The following is a 17,809-nucleotide window of genomic DNA, read 5'->3' as shown; positions in this document are numbered from 1 at the left end:
GTAAAAGGTCAGAGGACAATGGCCTAGGGTGCTTGGGCTTGGTTACCTAATGAACAATCTCCCTGACCTCTTGTTTGTTTAAACCTCTACTGCCAGTATTAGCACATCTGACCACTACATTTAACAAAGAAGAAAAATGCCAATGCAGCTTTGCAGGACTCTGAACTCGCAAACATTTCTTTCCAGGCCTGAGTTCAATACTACAAAACTAAAATAATAAAAGCCAATAATGGGCTAGAGAGATGACTCCCTGGTTTGAGTGCCTGTTGTGCAATCAGGAAGACTGGAGTTTGGATTCCTATACATATGTGCAAATGTACCCACATACATGAACACATACACACAGAATAAACACAAAAATACAGAAAATATATTTTTTTTTTCTTTTGGTACTATATTAGACATTATCCGTATGCTGAGATGACGTTTTTTCTTCTCATTTTTGATGTATTTTCTATTTTCCTAAAGTATGGTTACTTCAGAAATGGTACAATTTTCACATCAAAACAAAACCCAGCAGGACAGGGAGTCTCATGTTACTTGAAACAGTTTATTTAACATCATTTATCTTGAATTGCTGACCATGTTATTAGGCTTTATGCAAACCACACTGAGCCCATAGGTTCATTCAACTAAGTAAAATTGGTTAGCTTATGCCCTTTACATATTACTTTTTTTTTTTTTTTTTTTTTTTTTTTTTTTTTTTTTTAAGATAGAAAGCTTTTGAGCGTGTTCAGCTACCTCTGTAAACAAACCAACCTGTCTCCTTCGGAACTGTAAGGTCACTATTCTGAAACAGTGTGTGTAATAAGCTGTGTGTAAACCGATGACACCCTCCAAAGCTACTGACAGTCACACAGCAGAACTGTTGTACAGAAGGCTACTTCTGCCATCTTAAATGTCATTTCATTTTCTAGGGACCATGATACTTCTGAGCACTGCAGAGATGAGGAAGCTTACAATCACTCCAGACATTTACATGATTCCCAAGTTACTCATTCACATAGAAATCTTGAACAGCACTGCTCTGGGGATCAGAGGATCAGCTTCTAGCTTACAATAACAGCCATTTGTCCTGTTGTAGCCAAGACTGTTTCCACATTGACTTCCCATCTTTTTACTTCCAGTATGCTATTATTGTACGGGAAACACGATAATCAAATATGTATATAAAACCCAATGTTTCCCTGCTGGATCTAGTTTTCACAAAACAGGAGCTGTTTTGTCTAAACTCCAAGGCTCCAAACACTGATACTTCAGAAGCTCATGATGGAATGTCATTGCTGTGTACCTAGTAATTATTAAAGGCTATGACTTTTTAAAGGCACCGTTCTGTCAGGATTGTGTGTGTATGCACATCTGTTTACACACACAGAGGCCAGAGCAGGACATATTTTTTCTCTATTGATCTCCACCTAATTGCCTTGCATTAGGTAATCTTGCTGAATGAGAAATTCACATTTTTGACTGGTTGGTCACCCAGCTTTAGGTATGCACTTGTCTTCACTCTCTAATCTGGAGGAACAGGAACATGTAGCCATGCTCAGCTTTTTACATGGTCACTGATTTTAATCTAGGTCCTCAAGATTATAGGTCTAGAGTTCTTACCAAGCCATTTCCTCCACCTCAACTATTTTTTCCAATGAATCTGTGAAAAATTATATATCTATTATCTTCAAAAAATTACTAATGAAAAAAAGATAAAATGCAATTTCCTGTGCTTCAAACCTTCCTATCACAAGTTTTCATATAATCGTGAATTTTGTCATTCATCTGGCAATTCACTTAAACAATCTCTACAAAGTACATAAAGTAGAAAGCTATGCCAACCTAGGAAGTAATCATATGAACCCTAAGGCTACTTTTAAAGTTATCGAAAAGATCGCTTAAAATATGCTTCATTTTGAGAATATGTAATTAAATGTAGAATCTGGCAATAACTCTTTAAAACTTAATAGTTGTGAGATATTCTATTTTTTTTGTTTTGATATTCTATTTTTTCAGTTCTACCACTTACTTTAAGAAAATAATAAAGTGATAAGTAAATCAAATTTCAAGAAACAAAGACATCACACTTTAACAAATCAGCTTTAATGCAAGAGATGAACCCAGAATACAGTGTACTTTCTTCCATGTTTACTCACGGACTAAGACAAAGTGAAATGCCCTATGTGTACCAGACATTCACAGTTCTTTTAAATAATGAATACATTTCCTAATTTGTTATGTATACATAATAATCCCATACTTATGAGCTTTAATAAAATTAGAACATTTTATCACAACTGCTACTTTATCCATATAAAGGGCAAAGAAAATATCTAAACTTGCAATGTCCTCCTACTTAAATCCAAGTTAACTAGTATCTTCATGTGATGGCTAATCTTGGCTGTTGACTGACCTAGAGTCAACTAAAAAACAAGCAGCTGGCCACTCCACTGTGGGATTCTCCTGAATAAATTATCAAGAGGGAAGTGTACCATAAATGTGGGCAGAACCCATGGGAAGAAGAAAGATTTGACTTTCTGCTTACTCCCCTTCCCTCTACTGACAAGTACACCTGTCCTGTTCCTGCCATTGCTGCATCTCTTCACTCATATGAGAACCTACTTCCAGGCTGCCAGCATGGTTTAGAGATCAGCAGTTCTCCAGAGAATACTCCAGGCCCTCAGCACCAGGCTGGCACTTGAGACATCAGTATCGTGAACTGAGTAACCCCAGGCTCTTGGCCTCTCTGGTGTGAATCAGCCATTCGTGGACTACCTAGACCCTAACACGAGCTAATCTGATAAATCCCTTTTAAATCTGTATTCATGCTCTCACTTTTGTTCATCTCATGAACTATACACAGCAGAATAAGAACACTTTCATAAATTATCAAAACTTGACTTTATTGGGGGGGAGATAGCTTTAACAGATATGAAAATGTTTTCTTTGTTGATACACCATGAAGGGGGGGGGATGTGTTCTTCTATAGGAGAGGAAAAAAGGGGAGGGAGGAAGTTTAGAGAAGAATTATGACAGGTAACATATCACAAAGTTTGTCAGCCACCTTAGTGAGGAGAGTAACAATGATCTCAAAGCATTCACCGTTGAACTGCTCAGTAACCCCAACTGATTTTCAAATTGGGAGGCAAATTACTAGCAGTGAGTTCATCAAATTTGGATCTATCTTGAACTGGAACACTATAGAAATCAAGAACGTCTCTGACCCTGCACATTTGATGAAGCCTGGAGTTAGGTACTGCATGGCCCAAGTCATTGGCTAAATGTGCCAAGAGTCTGAACTTCACATGACCATCATCCAGGGAGATATCCTGCCAATTACTAGGAGGAGATGAACCCAGAACTTCGTTAATACATGATTCCAAGCGGCTCTGGAGATCATCAGGTGGAGTATATGCTCGGCTTCGTAAGGGCGGGCACACCAAAACAGGTTCTCTTTTCACTTCTTCCACTGCCTCAGCCACCACAGGCTCTTTCTCTTTTCTGTAAGGACCAAAAGCAAACATGTGAACCTTTGGCTGGGTATCTTAATGAAGCTAATAAATATTTGACTGAAACTTGCCTTGCAATCAAAATCAAGTATTTTGTTTCTGAGCACAGTGGAGAGCAGAAAAAAGTAAGATTATCATCTACCCTTCAGGTGTGCATAGTTGAATCAATTGTTTGAAAAGCTTAGTATACATTTTGCATATAATTCTAAAAGTAAGTAAAGAACAAAGATAAGGTAAACTGTTCTGTCTTAGTTAGGTTTCTATTGCTATGACAAAACACCATGATGAAAAGCAACCTGGGGGAGGGAAGGGTTTATTTCATCTTAAAGTTCCATATCACACTCCATCATTGAGAAGTGTCAGGGCAGGAACTCATGGCAGGAACTGATGTAACACAGGTCATAGAGGACTGCTGCTTACCGCATTGCTCCCATGGCTCACCCAGTACCACCTGCCAAGGGGTGGCACCACCTACAAAAAGATGGACCCTCCCACAATTTTCAATCAAGAAAATGTACCACAGGCCAATCTGATAGGGATATTTTCTCAACGAGGTTCTCTTTTTCAAATGACTCTAACTTGTATCAATTTGACATAAAACTAGTCAGCATACCCTCCAAGATCTAACCCCAATGCACCTAGCTAAATTTACCTCCCACCAATTTCTTATATACATTATAGGACTAAACTATATTCTATTTTCCAAAAGAATTCCCACTTTCCTGACTCTTATTAGCTCAGGTTATATATCTTTACATGAAACAGTTTGATCTTTACTTATGGAAATTATACTGACCCTAAAGTCCTAAGACAAAATGCATGCCTCCTAAGAACTGTAACCTGACTTCTCTAATCAAATGTAAGTTCCTTTGATCTTCACAGCAGTCTACACTGCCCAGTGTATCCCATCCTATATATGTTTTGATTTTGAATATATTCTACCTCACTTTTTTGATTGGACAGTTCCTTGCTGTGTGTTAGGGTTCATTCTGTTCACTTAAGATAATTAGTAGCATCCTGGCATCACTTTATTTGATGACAGAAGTACTCCTGTCCTGAGTCACAACCATGGACACTGCCAACACTCTCTTGAGAACCACCACACCAGATTTTAAGATCTTTAATATAATGGCCTATTTTGTTAATTTGGGATTCTTTGAAAACAAACTTAACAACTGCTTTAAAAAGAATCTGGCTGGCATACCATTTAAATGTGTTGGTGTGTGAACTACCTAAGTAATCCTGTTTCTCATGGAACTGGCACATGACTGGAACTGACCAACCCTCGAGAAACAGAAGATCAGAAATGAAATGTCTGACCAAGAAATATACTTTATAATGCAATTTACAGCTTTGTTCTATCAACTAATCCTTTGTCCTTTATAAATTTTTTATTAACATCTCAATGTTACTACTTGTGATGGCTTGAATATATTACCCTAAAAAGTTCTTGTGTTGGATACTCGGTATTTCTAATTAGGCCTTTTTAGAGATAATTAGAGGGAATGAGACAAGGAAACTGGGAACTCCATAAAAGCATTAGTGGCTATGAAGAAGAGGAAGAAAAGAACCAAGCTAGCATGCTTGCTCTCTCTCACTATATACTACCCTCTACTATGTAATGAGGCAGCAAGAAGGCCTACAGATGGAGAGCAGATAATATTCACAAGCTACTTTTAAACATTTTACTATGTCAACGGAAAAGGGACTAATACTCCACTGAAGTATTCCTAGGGTAAACAATATACTGCAATAGTTTCCATTTTTGAAGAAAACTAATCACTATTTTTTAAAAAAAAGGTTCATTTATTTTCTACCCATTTATCTCCCATATTCCTCAAGTCCCTTCCACTGGATTTCATTGCTTTCAGAATAAAATGTAATTCAGGTAAAAGATTTAACACTCCAAAACATAGTGTGGCTAAACCGACAACAACAAAAAGAAAACAAATCAAAAAACCCTAAGGCCTGTAGAGATGGCTCACTTGTCAGAGGATAGGCTCACAACAAACAAACAAACAAACAAACAAACAAAGTCACTAGTAATACAAGAGAAAAAATAATAACAAATCTATGAAAATTAAACAATATATCATTGTGTCAAAGAGGAAATCAAAAAGGAACTTCCAGACTATTTTGAAATAAGGGACTAGAGAGATACCATACATTCAAGAAAGAACTAATATCAGCCCTTCTGAAACTCTCCCTAAAGTGGGAAGAAACACTTCCCAAGTTATTTTATGAAACCAGGATAGTAGAGATAGACAAATATACCTCCCACCAACCCCCCCAAAAAAACTACAAGCCAATATCTTTGATGAACACAGATGTAATAACCAATAAAATAGAAGCAAACCAAATGCAGTAACATCAAAAAGACAACTACACTATGATTAAGTAGAACACTGGCTTGGACTGAAAAGATTGTTCAATACACACAAACCAATAATGATATGCCACATTAACAGAATAAAAGTAAAAATCACATAATCACCTCAATAGAAGCAGAAAGTCTCCGATATAAAGCATAACTCATCCACAATCAAAGCTCTAAACAATATAGGTATAGAATTGGCTACACCCAGATAAATATAAATTAGGAAAGACCACAGCTAAAATCATAGTGAATGGGGAGAAAACTACTAACAAAACAGTTTTCTTTCCAAAATCAGGTACAAGCAAGGAAGCTCAATTTCTGAATATTTTTGGAGGGGGTAGGGCGATCCTTCCTATGTAAAATACACTGGCATTGAACTTATTCTCCTGTCACAACTTCTGCAAACCACTATAACATCTTATTAGAAGGCATACTCAAGAACTTTGAGAAAAGAAATAAAAGGCAACCAACTCAGAAAAAAGTAAATTTGTCTCTACAAATGACAAGAGTCTCTCAGTAGAAAACCTCAGATTGCACAATACACACAAGAAAATACTAACCCAGTAAAATTTCAGGATACAAATTAACATTTAAAAAAAGTTAATACTTTGGGGGCTGGAGAAATAGCTCAGCAGTTATGAGAACTTGCTGCTCTTCCAAAGTTCAGTTCCCAGTATCCATATCAGGTTGCTAGCTCATAACCACCTAGAATTCCAGCCCTAAGGGATCTGATGCCCTCTTCTGGCCTTAAAGGGTATCAGCACACACATATGTACACATATGTACATAAGTAAAATTAATCCTTTAAGTCAGTTGTTTCTTTAGAGAAATAATAAATTATTCCAAAAGAAAATCAAGAAATCAAGTCCGTTTACAATATGGGGGGGGGATATTTAGGAAAATCATCTATATACCAAAAACTGCACAATACTGATGAAAGAAACAGAAAACACACATAAATGAAAAGACATGCCATATCCAAGAATTGAAATCATTTTTTATATTATTTTACCAGTATTATTACTTGCCTGCTCTACTTAACATATTTAACCCAATACCTACCAAAAAAACAAATGGCATTTTTGCAAAAGACATATAGAGCGATCTTAAATCATGAATAGCTGCAGCAATCTTGAGCACAAGCAATGTAAAGGAAATCATACTTGACGATTTAAAATTCTATCCCAGAGCTATGGTGATCCACAATTTAAAGGGGGGGGGGGTGTAAAGAGATGGAATTAGCCTACGTTCATATTTTAGGTTGATCAGTCCTTATGGGTCGTTTGTTTGCAGACACCACACAGCGGGCCTTTGACTAAGGAAAGGCGAGGGAAAGGGCACCGTGTTGCCTGCCATTCGGAGAGGCCCTGCCAGGCGCGGAAACGCAGGCCCAAGCTTTTAGCTCGGATTCCTACTCCATGCTAACTCCCGCAGGCTAAGGATCAGGGTCCCATCTTTAGCCTGTGAACTCGCCCCCTCAGCTTCTGGTTACTTTCGTGGGACGTAGCCCATGGAGGGACCCTCAGCCTTACCTGGATCGAGACCAAAAGTCTCTACGTGTAGCCAAGGGAACGTTCCACAGCCAGCTCCTTCCAGCATACCGGCATACACAGAGCGCCGCCATCTTCGACAAGCGTCCCTGAACGCCCTGACCTGCCCAACCCAGCCAATCAGATGCGAGCTTACTGCAGCGGCCCCTTATTGTTGCCCATTCCTGTGCACACCGGGAAATGTAGTCCGGTTGCCGTTTGCGGAAGAAGGCGGTGGCGCGCTCCCGGGACATGTTGGGAGTTGTAGTTGGGAAGGTTCCGGGTAACGCCTTCTGGTCCGGGGGTGGTCGGTGTTAGCCCTGCTTGAGTGTGAGGTGGAGAAATTGGCAATCAGAAGACTACAGCGAGGCCTGAAAGACTGCGTAGCCAGGCAGAAGACGGGGCTTGAGGCTGGGGGACATCCAGGCATAATGTCTGATATGTCGCTGGCAACATGACCGCTCCGAGATCGAGGTAGGACCTCACTAGACCCATCGAGTGAGACTCATCTTGGCGGGGCCCTAATTTCCAGCAGTTGGCTAGGCCTCACCGGAGCCTCATTGCTGTTTGGCTGCTGTTCCTGAACGAGGAGATGGCGTCCCCGAGCCCACTGCTGGAGCCAAAGGTGAGTTGCCCCTTCGAGAGATCTCCGTTATTTCGCCACTCCTGAGACAGCCAGGCCGCGCCATCACCTCTTCCCCAATCCCCATCAGCTGGCCTCCAGCCCTAAGGGAGGACCCCAGCCAACCGCCGGTGTACCCCTTGCTCCGGGGTGCAGTTAGTTCACTTACAAACTGTCCACAGCGCGCCCTCCCTTTTTTCTCTCTTTTTTTACCCCCAAGAACAACTTGATAAATCGGCTGGAGGAGAAATAAGACTGTTCCAAGTTAGTTCTCAATTGTGAGTTCCCCAGGTGTGACGGTATTTTTGATCCCCTCTGTCTTCTGCAGCTGGCATGATGACTTAACGCAAGGTGGGTGCTTAGGGAACTAATGGAATGGAGTTGTATTGGGTCACAAGGTGGTGTGGGTAGCCCATTGGAAGGGGACAGCAAAGTGAAGAAAGCTTGGAGAGGTCTGGAGGCTGTTAACTAAAATTAAAATAGTAGTGGTGTTACTGTGTAATAACTAAACCAGAAAAGGGCCTTCAGTTTGGAAGGCATGGCTTCAGATCAGTTCCTTACCAGTCTGAGGTGTCTGGCTGTACCTGTCAGTTCCAACAGTTGGGCACCTTTTGATACTCTTACTTAACTTTGTTCCTACTAGTGAACGGAACCATGGTAAGTAGAATTGTGCTTGAGACAACAGGAACTGACTACAGAAATCATACTATTTCAGCAATTGCTGACATTTGAAGATATGGCTATGCTTTTTTTGTTTGTTTGTTTGGTTGGTTTTTTGTTTTTGTTTTTGTTTTTTTTAACCCAGGAGGAGTGGAATTATCTGGATCCGGCTTGCAGAAGCCTATATAAAGATGTCATGATGGACAGTTATGGAAGCATGGTCTCACTGGGTAAGACTGTACTGTTTCTCTAACTAACACATGTAACAAGTTGCTAACACTCACATCCAGAATACTTCAATCAGTATTAACTAATGCCAATACTGTTTTGTTCCAAAACTCTCATTCAGCTCTCAGCCATTAATTATTGCCATAGCTCTCTTATCCCTGGCTTCCTTGTAACCAAAATGAAAGGTTTTCTAGTTTCCTAATCTCATTCCTGTGTGGTCCATCTTCCCACTGCTTTCCTCCCACTCCTTTTCAGTGCCTTCTGGAGCCTGGGTTTCTTTACACAGTGTTCCGTACTCCTCCTGGTCCACACTGAAACCTGGCACTTTCCCAAGGACACCACTTCTCTGGCAAACCTTCAAGTGGGGGCTGCTCACTCTCTCCAGTCATCCTTCCTCTTGCTTTGTCTCAAGGCTGAGAGGCTAAAGTTAATTGTTCTTCCAGCTCTTCAGCACTGATCCCAAAGCATTTGTTTTCCACCTTCCAATAAAATGTCCTTGTGTGTCAGCAGCCTTACTCTGCTCCCCATTCTGTTCCTTTTTATCGCCATCTGTCAACTTTTTTTTCTTTTTTCTTTTCTTTCTTTCTTTTTTTTTTTTTTTTTTTTTTTGTCTTATAGTCTTCACTGCTTAACCCAGTCAGTAAGTGAGCCCCAGTGAATCTTTGTCATGCAGACTCCAGGAACCCTGCTTCCATGCTTATTAACTACTCACATCATTGATCATGGTCATAATTTTGTCATAACAAGTAAGTCTGGAAACACTACCCTATTCTCTGACAGTTGGTTGTTGACTATAACTAAACAAAGAGGTGAAACAGGCCTGCTTCTTGCCCTGGTGGAGGTTAACTGTAACTTGCTTTTCCATATGTACTTCGCCTTTCCACCTAAACCTATTCATTCTCGTTGTGTCCATGTCTTCCCAATGGTTTCAGTTTTTTCCTGACTTGTGAAGATCTCCTCTAACCATCAGCATGTTATCTGGCCACTTTGATATTACGCTATACTTGTTCTACAAATTTCAAATCATTTATTTATTATAAGATCTGTCCCTTTTGCCCCTTTCTTCCTAATACCCAAGCACCACAGGAATAATTCTCTAACTAAAGGATCAGTGTCTTATAAGTATCTAGTGAGGAGGAGATGTTTGTTGTTTTTAGAAAGGATCACTCTGTGTAGCCCTAGTTGACCTAGAAGTCACTTTGTAGACAAGGCTGGCCTGGAGGTCACAGAACTCCACCCACCTCTGCTTCCTCAGTGATTAGGAATTCCTAAGGGATTAAAGGCATGCACCACCAAACCTACCCTAGTGTGTGTTTGTGTCTCTAGTTTACATTGGGTTTAAATATCAGCAATTGTTTTTGTATGTGATATTCTTCTTTTCCTATTAATTTTTGTAACAATTTCAAAATTTAAAATGGTCTCATCACTTTGTGGGCTTCATCTTCTATTTCACAGACAAAATAAAGTTCATTAACCTGAATTTTTAACTCCTGTGCTCCTTATCCAAACACCCTAAAAACAGTTCTGTCTTTTCACAAGAAACTGAGCTATAGCCTCATTTCTTTGTCCCTTGCTCCTTAACGAAATTGGGAGGATGTTTCTGGGGATCAAGCGTAGGGCCTTGTTTATGCTAAGCAGCCTTTCTACCAGTGAGGTACATCTCCAGCTTCTTTCCCTTTGTAACCTCTGCTCTTATGATAGCTTTACACCATGGCCTTTCCCACTTGGTGGAAAAGAAACTTACCTGAACCAGTGTCTTCCTCTTGCTGTTCCTATGATTTACTTCTTCTCTTTTCCCACCAGGGATTTATAAGTTCATATATTTTTTTGTACAGTGTTACCTTCTGCTGTTTCTGTGAATTTTGTCTTGGCTCCTCAGTTTCCCTTAAATTGTTCCACAGGGATTTATTAACATCATTGTCAGATACAGTAGACTCCTTTGAACCCTATTCTACCCCTTTCTGAATGCTTATGACTTTTTTGTTGTTTTGTTTTGAGACAGATTTTTGCTTCAAAGCCTAGGCCGGCTTCAAATTCTTAATATTCCCACTTCAACCACCCAAATTGCTGGGATTTCAGGCATACCACACTACACATTGTTTGCTTAAAACCCTGTATTGCTTTTCTGTATTTGCTTGTGTTCCTTACTATCTGTACCCTTTGCTTGGAGGACCTTACCATAACTGCCAGCATGAGCTGGAAAGCCCCACCTAAGAAAGGTCATATGGGACCCACCTCACTACCTCCCCTCTGTAAATCCTAGCTCTGCCACTGCCAGTTTTGTGACTGTGGGGGAAATAATTTTTATTTTTCTTCAGAAAGTCTAAATAGTAATGACATACTTCTTACATTGTTGTTTCTATGCTATTACTGAGTTAATCTGTCCCTAAAGTACTTAAAATACTGCCTAGCGGGTAATAAAAATAATGCAAGTATTGATTGATGTTTCCTTTTCCCCCACTTCCTTTGATTGCTGTTTTCCTTGGCTTGTCTGTTGGGCTCCAGATTGACAGTTCTTTTCCTTTGGTAGGTTACGTCTGACAGGTATCACATAGTCCCTTGAGATCTTGGGGATCTTCTCTGCCCAGTTAATACCCCCACTCCACTCCCTTTGCTTCCATTTCTTTCCATCTGCAAATCGTTCTCTGTTAGTTCTCATTACACACTGCTCACTCAACACTGAGCTCAGCATCATCTTTCTCATTGAATGTTTCCAGCACTTTACATAAAGCCAGTCCTGTAGTATATACTTCTTGAATAACCATGTATCTGAGTAAATTACAAGTTAATTTAAAAACTGTTTCTCTTAGTTGGATTATTGTCTTGTGCTAAACTAGGTCCTGGCCATCATGGTGATTTTCTACTAGTCTTTGTTTAAAACTTCTGATGGTTCTATAACACTAAAACTTCACAAATTCAACCTCTAGATGACCTCTTCCCCTTATGCCATATGTCTGGCTCCCTGGCATCTTATTTACATGGGGGATGTCCAGAAGGATACCTGGTTGACAGAACCAGACTAGTGCCAGCGCTACCTGTACCTCATTTGTGGGAACACACACTGGCAAAGGGAGAACAGTGAGCCCTTTGGTGATCTTATGCTTTCAAGCTTTCGTCTTTATTTAATGTTAAATACACCTTTGCACTGTTTATTCTTTCTCCTTCCACAGTCTCTTCATGATCTTCAGCAGAGCACTCTTACGCCCTCTAATGAGTGTTCCCTTAACTAGAGACCACTGTTAATCTACTGGTCCAGTGTAGTGTGCTCCTCCATTTCATCTGACTATTTTTCAAAACACAGCTCTTTCTTTATTTCATACTTTTTTCACTTGGTTTTTCTTTAAAATCATAATAGCTACATTGATGATGCAGCTAATAGCTAATAGCTCAGTTCTTTGGCTTTTCTTTTATTGGATCTTGTCAGAACTGATAGTCATTGAGCCTACAAGACCTTGGACTCAATTTTATTTTTCCTTTTCACCATGTTCTCAGTTAAATTATTCACTCATTGAATAGTTATTAACACTATGCTAGGCCCAACAAATTCTATTCTTTCCCACTCTCCCATTTTTTTAAATCAAACCATTCTGTGATCTTTTAATTCTCAGTTAAATTATTCACTCATTGAACAGTTATTTAACTCTATGCTAGGCCCTATAAATTAAATTCTTCCCCACTCTCTCATTTTTTAAATCAAGCCATTCTCTAATCTTTTATATAATAATGTTATCATCTATGACCAACAGGTCAAATATGTCCCGCCACCTGTTATCGTAAATCAATTTCTAATGAGAGAGACAAACCCATTCCTTAGTGTAATTTCTGTAATTCTTTGAACTACAGTGGCAGGGATCATACAGCTATAAAGAAAATATTGTCTGGTCCTTTACTGGAAAAACTACAGTTCTAAAGTTGATTTACTTTCATGTTGCCATCAATAGATATCTTCTGTTGACAGGCTATCATATATTAGCCCTGTTTAGTTAAAGATATTATCCATGCTAGTGTAATCCAGTAAGGAGATTTTTTTTAATAGTGACATATATCTTATAGAATATATAAGCATGATTGTAGATGATCAGAATAGTCCTGAATAGAGACGTTGACTCAGTCTCAGAAAGTAAGGAACTTGTTCTTTTTAGTCAGATTAGACTACTATGACAAGAGACTCTAGCCTGGATGGGGTAAACACAGTTACTTATCTTTAATAGTTCTATAGACTGGGAAGTTCAAGCTCACGGTGCTGATAAACTGAGTTCTTGATGGGGATCCTCTTGACTGAAAATAGCTACCTTTTTTCTTTGCCCTCACATGACATGAGTGAAGGAGGTCAAGGAGGACCTTTGTTTTTGTTCTTATAAGGACCCTATATTCTCTCCTGCGGACCCCACTTCCTGATCTGATCTAAACCTGATTGCTTTTTGAAGAGAATCTCTTTACAAATCTTAACATATCAGAGCTTAGGACTGCAACACAGAGGGTGCCCCATTCAGTCCATGCAACTTTTTGCCATATCCTTTCCTTTGGCTATCTAGTCTTTATTCCTCTGTCCACATGTTTCTGTTCTTTTAACAACTGTGTTCAGTTGTTACAGTTCTAGTTACATTCATTTTAATAGAGACCCACTTTGAATCACTTTGCCTGCTGGAGATAGTTTAATTATGGGCACTGGATGGGAAGACATACAGGTATGACATATTAATTATGGTTTTAATCTTGTACCTTTTTTGTTATTTTTTTTCCTAAATTTTGTAAGTTTGTTTTGTTTTGTTTTTTTGATACTTCAAAGAGCGCATTTCACTTTTTATAGTATTTACTACCTGGTGTGTGTGTGTGTGTTAATAAGACAATGAACACACACCCAGAACATTTATCTTATTTCCTTGAATAAACAGAATAATAGTTTCTAATATTCATGGTTTGAGCCTAGCCTTTAATGGCTGATAATTTTTATGACTAGATACCTCAATTCTTTATTATAGGTGCTTATTTGATAAAATATGTATTATGAATTAGTTTTAAAACTGAAGTAGTGAAAGGAAATACACATTAGCTATAATAGATTGGTTTATCTTGATGACTTTATTTTTCTAATAATTTCTCTTTGCCATTGAAGAACTTGGCTGATTATATTTTTTTTTATTTACAAATATTTCAGATGTTCTAAACAGAAGTAAAGATGAAGAACCAACTGTGAAAGAAGAAATTGAGGAAGACATAGAACCACCGGGTGTAGTAGTAACAAGAATCAAGAGTGAAATTGACCAGGATCCTATAGGTACAGAAACCTTTGAACTTGTTGGTAGGTTAGATAAACAAAGAGGAATATTTTTATGGGAAATACCACGTGAATCTTTGACCCAGGAACAGAAAATGTTCAGAGGACAAGCTAATGTCTGTAAGAGACCAAACTCAGAAGAGAAGTGCCATAAGTGTGAAGAATGTGGAAAGGGTTTTGTCCGAAAGGCTCATTTCATTCAGCATCAAAGGGTCCATACTGGTGAGAAACCTTTTCAGTGCAGTGAGTGTGGGAAAAGCTTTAGTCGAAGTTCATTTGTTATTGAACATCAGAGAATTCACACTGGAGAACGGCCCTACGAGTGTAATTACTGTGGGAAAACCTTTAGTGTGAGCTCTACTCTTATTAGACATCAAAGAATCCACACTGGAGAAAGGCCTTACCAGTGTAATCAGTGTAAACAGAGCTTCAGCCAGAGAAGGAGCCTGGTTAAACATCAAAGGATTCACACGGGTGAGAAGCCCCATAAATGTAGTGACTGTGGAAAAGCCTTCAGCTGGAAATCACATCTTATCGAGCATCAGAGAACACACACTGGTGAGAAACCCTATCACTGTACCAAGTGCAAGAAAAGTTTTAGTCGAAACTCATTGCTTGTTGAACACCAGAGAATCCACACTGGAGAAAGACCTCATAAGTGTGGTGAGTGTGGGAAAGCTTTTAGATTAAGTACATATCTTATACAACACCAAAAGATCCACACTGGTGAGAAGCCTTTCCTCTGTATTGAATGTGGAAAAAGCTTCAGTCGGAGCTCGTTCCTTATTGAGCATCAGAGGATCCATACTGGCGAGCGTCCTTACCAGTGCAAAGAGTGCGGCAAGAGTTTCAGTCAGCTTTGCAACCTTACTCGTCATCAGAGAATTCACACAGGAGACAAACCCCACAAATGTGAGGAGTGTGGGAAAGCCTTCAGTAGAAGCTCAGGGCTTATTCAGCATCAGAGAATACACATCAGGGAAAAGACTTGTCCGTACAACAAAACTAAGGAAAGTTTTGATCCTAACTGCAGTCTTGTACAGCAGGAAGTCTACCCAAAGGAAAAATCTTACAGATGCGATGAATGTGGGAAAACATTTAGTGTGAGTGCTCATCTTGTACAGCATCAAAGGACCCACACTGGTGAAAAACCCTACCTGTGTACTGTCTGTGGGAAAAGCTTCAGTCGGAGCTCATTTCTTATTGAACATCAGAGGATCCACACCGGTGAAAGACCTTATTTGTGCAGACAGTGTGGCAAAAGTTTTAGTCAACTTTGTAATCTTATTCGACATCAGGGTGTTCACACTGGTAATAAACCCCATAAATGTGAGGAGTGTGGGAAAGCCTTTAGCAGGAACTCGGGTCTTATTCAACACCAGAGAATACATACAGGAGAGAAACCTTACAGGTGTGAAAAATGTGACAAAAGTTTTAGTCAACAACGCAGCCTTGTCAACCATCAGAAGATCCACACAGAGGTGAAAACCCAAGAAATTTATGAATGTGATGCTTGTGGTGAAGCCTTTAACTGTCAGATCTCTCTAATTCAGCATCAAAAATTGCATATTATATGGATGCAGTAAAAATAGAGACACTCGTATACCTGACTTTGAGACTAACTACCCAAGTGCAGTTTTAGTATGGCTCCAGTGTGGGTCAAATTTACTGATAAAGCAATTTCTCCTTGGCCTTGTGTAAGTAGTTCTAAAGATCTTATGAATAGTGTGGACAGTGACTGTGGGAACCTGACTTGTGATTACTCTGTTTTCATAGCCTCAGAGATTCATTTATCTAAGCCTCTAACCTTTCAGTGGAGTTGATTTGGCAAAGCATAAGAGAAATGTTATGAAGAACCAAGTAATATTAATGCAAGGGAACTAGGAGCAATTGATGGAGAGCTGGAAATAATTCGGAAAGTTTACGTTACCATCTCCTATAGTTGTCCTTCAGTTCCGTGATTTTTGACTATATAGGTCAAACCCCAGTAATTAAGCAGATGTAATTTGTGAAAGTCCAGATATGCTCAAAATCACTATACACTTTTATCACTGTCCAAAAGGTTGTGTGGAGAATTAGTTTGTGAAAGGTGAGAGCTCCCCTGCTTCCTAGGTTGATACAATGAGTGAATCAAGTTGTAAAGGTATTTATAGGTAATTAAAACCAATAAAGGTATTAAGAAGGAATCTTTGGGAGTTTCTCTCTAACCCCAAAATGGGACCCAAAAGATAGAAAATTACTGGTTTATTTTGTGCTGTCCCATCTGTGAAACCTGTCTGTAATACTATATCAATATAAGTTTATTCCTGCATTATCAGGAACAAGTGAAAGTATACATATTTTGATTACCCAGAATTGGAAAAAAAAAAAAAAAAAAAAAAAAAGACCTAAAGTATATACTAGAAAGCTGAGCTATTTTGGTATTTTTTTTTTTAGATTTTTATGATATATTTGCAAGCAAGTTTTGAGTACTTATTTCTTGATTTTAAGTCCTCTTTTAGTTAATACTTAATATAACTATTAATGTCTATATCTTAATCATTAATACTTATATACCTATTAACTTATATATCTTACCTATTAACTTATATATCTTAATCATTAAAACCTATTTGGGTTTTCACTTTGTGTTATTTGTTGCTTTAGAATAATATCAGTCCTAATAGACTACTGTGTTTTGAAAATCTGAATCAGGTTGAAAGGAAAATACTACTGTTCTCCCTGTGACTCATTTACATTTTTCTAGAGTACTGTAAGATAAAATTAAGTCTGGGTTCTTCAGTATCTGAGTATAGGGTTGTAGGTCATCAGAACCTTGACCCAAACCCTATTAAAAAATTTGAGCAAGTGGCCTTTACCTATATACCACTGTCTTAGTTAGGGTTACTGTTGCTGTGATGAAACACTATAACCAAAAAGCAAGTTGGACGGGGGGTTATTTGCTGTTCATCACTGAAAGCAGTCAGGAACACAAACAGAGGTCATGGAGGGGTCCTGCTTATTGGCTTTCTTCCCGTGGCTTGCTCAGCCTGCTTTCATATAGAACTCAGGACCATCAGCTCAGGGATGGCACCACCAACAGTGAGCTGGGCCCTTTCCCATTGATCACTAATTGAGAAAATGCTTTATAGCTTGATCTCATGGGCTACTTCCTCTCTGATGACTAGCTTTGTATGGACCTGACTCTGATAGCAACATAGGACCAAAAGACTGTAGCATAAGGCTCTTGTCAAGGCCCTTCCTGGAGGATCCAGTGTTGAGAATAGTTCCCAGTGCAGAGTATTAAAGGGCACTCTCAGGAAATCAGTGTCTACAGACATGTGTCCATTAACATGCCTCATGGCTTTACCTCTGCCTTATATGTAATCAAAACCGTGTATGCCACAAAAAAAAAAAAAAAAAAAAAAAAAAACAAAACAAAGATCCAGAGGCCTCAGTGTCAATGTAAGAGAGAAAGAGAAACCAGAGTTGGTGACACAGATTCCGTAGACTGCCAGAGTAAGCCACGCTCACTTCCTTGATCCCTGTCCTTTTTAATGGCAGGATAATAAAAAAAAAAAAAAGAAGGGAAGAAAACCCCCTGGGTAGTTTGCAAAGTGGCAATAATAATAACAACAA

General features: G+C 39.0%; 2 protein-coding genes across 5 annotated transcripts; one reads left to right on the top strand and one right to left on the bottom strand.

Moving 5' to 3' along the window:
- Positions 1 to 2,831: 2,831 nt before the first annotated feature.
- Positions 2,832 to 7,498, bottom strand: LOC127225734 (39S ribosomal protein L50, mitochondrial). The gene is made up of 2 exons (XM_051189300.1): positions 7,407 to 7,498; positions 2,832 to 3,489 (listed from the first exon to the last, which is right to left on the bottom strand). Exons 1-2 carry the CDS (start codon positions 7,496 to 7,498, stop codon positions 3,102 to 3,104), a joined length of 480 nt encoding a protein of 159 aa, XP_051045257.1. The 3' UTR covers positions 2,832 to 3,101.
- Positions 7,499 to 7,707: 209 nt separating this feature from the next.
- Positions 7,708 to 16,505, top strand: LOC127225722 (zinc finger protein 189-like). Of its 4 annotated transcripts, none has more exons than XM_051189289.1 (4): positions 7,708 to 8,028; positions 8,246 to 8,376; positions 8,834 to 8,915; positions 14,072 to 16,505. In XM_051189289.1, the coding sequence occupies exons 3-4, from the start codon at positions 8,882 to 8,884 to the stop codon at positions 15,775 to 15,777; spliced, it is 1,740 nt and encodes a 579-aa protein (XP_051045246.1). In that variant the 5' UTR covers positions 7,708 to 8,028; positions 8,246 to 8,376; positions 8,834 to 8,881; the 3' UTR covers positions 15,778 to 16,505. The 4 variants fall into 4 exon arrangements, with proteins under 4 accessions (XP_051045246.1, XP_051045236.1, XP_051045225.1 ...); XM_051189279.1 differs by having other exon boundaries at positions 8,831 to 8,915; XM_051189268.1 differs by lacking the exon at positions 8,246 to 8,376.
- The last annotated feature ends 1,304 nt before the right edge of the window (positions 16,506 to 17,809 follow it).

The sequence above is a fragment of the Phodopus roborovskii genome, unplaced genomic scaffold, assembly GCF_943737965.1.
Source record: "Phodopus roborovskii unplaced genomic scaffold, PHOROB, whole genome shotgun sequence".
Lineage (NCBI taxonomy): Eukaryota > Metazoa > Chordata > Mammalia > Rodentia > Cricetidae > Phodopus > Phodopus roborovskii.
Note: the sequence above shows the minus strand (reverse complement) of the source record. Positions and strands in the feature narration are given on the sequence as shown.

Coding starts and splice junctions, on each gene's coding strand:
- LOC127225734 (XM_051189300.1), bottom strand. CDS start 7,498: ATGGCGGCGCTCTGTGTATGCCGGTATGCTGGAAGGAGCTGGCTGTGG. Junction 3,490..7,406: donor GACTTTTGGTCTCGATCCAG/GTAAGGCTGAGG, acceptor TGGTCCTTACAG/AAAAGAGAAAGAGCCTGTGG.
- LOC127225722 (XM_051189258.1), top strand. CDS start 7,996: ATGGCGTCCCCGAGCCCACTGCTGGAGCCAAAG. Junction 8,029..8,830: donor GCCCACTGCTGGAGCCAAAG/GTGAGTTGCCCC, acceptor TTTTTAACCCAG/GAGGAGTGGAATTATCTGGA. Junction 8,916..14,071: donor TGGAAGCATGGTCTCACTGG/GTAAGACTGTAC, acceptor CAAATATTTCAG/ATGTTCTAAACAGAAGTAAA.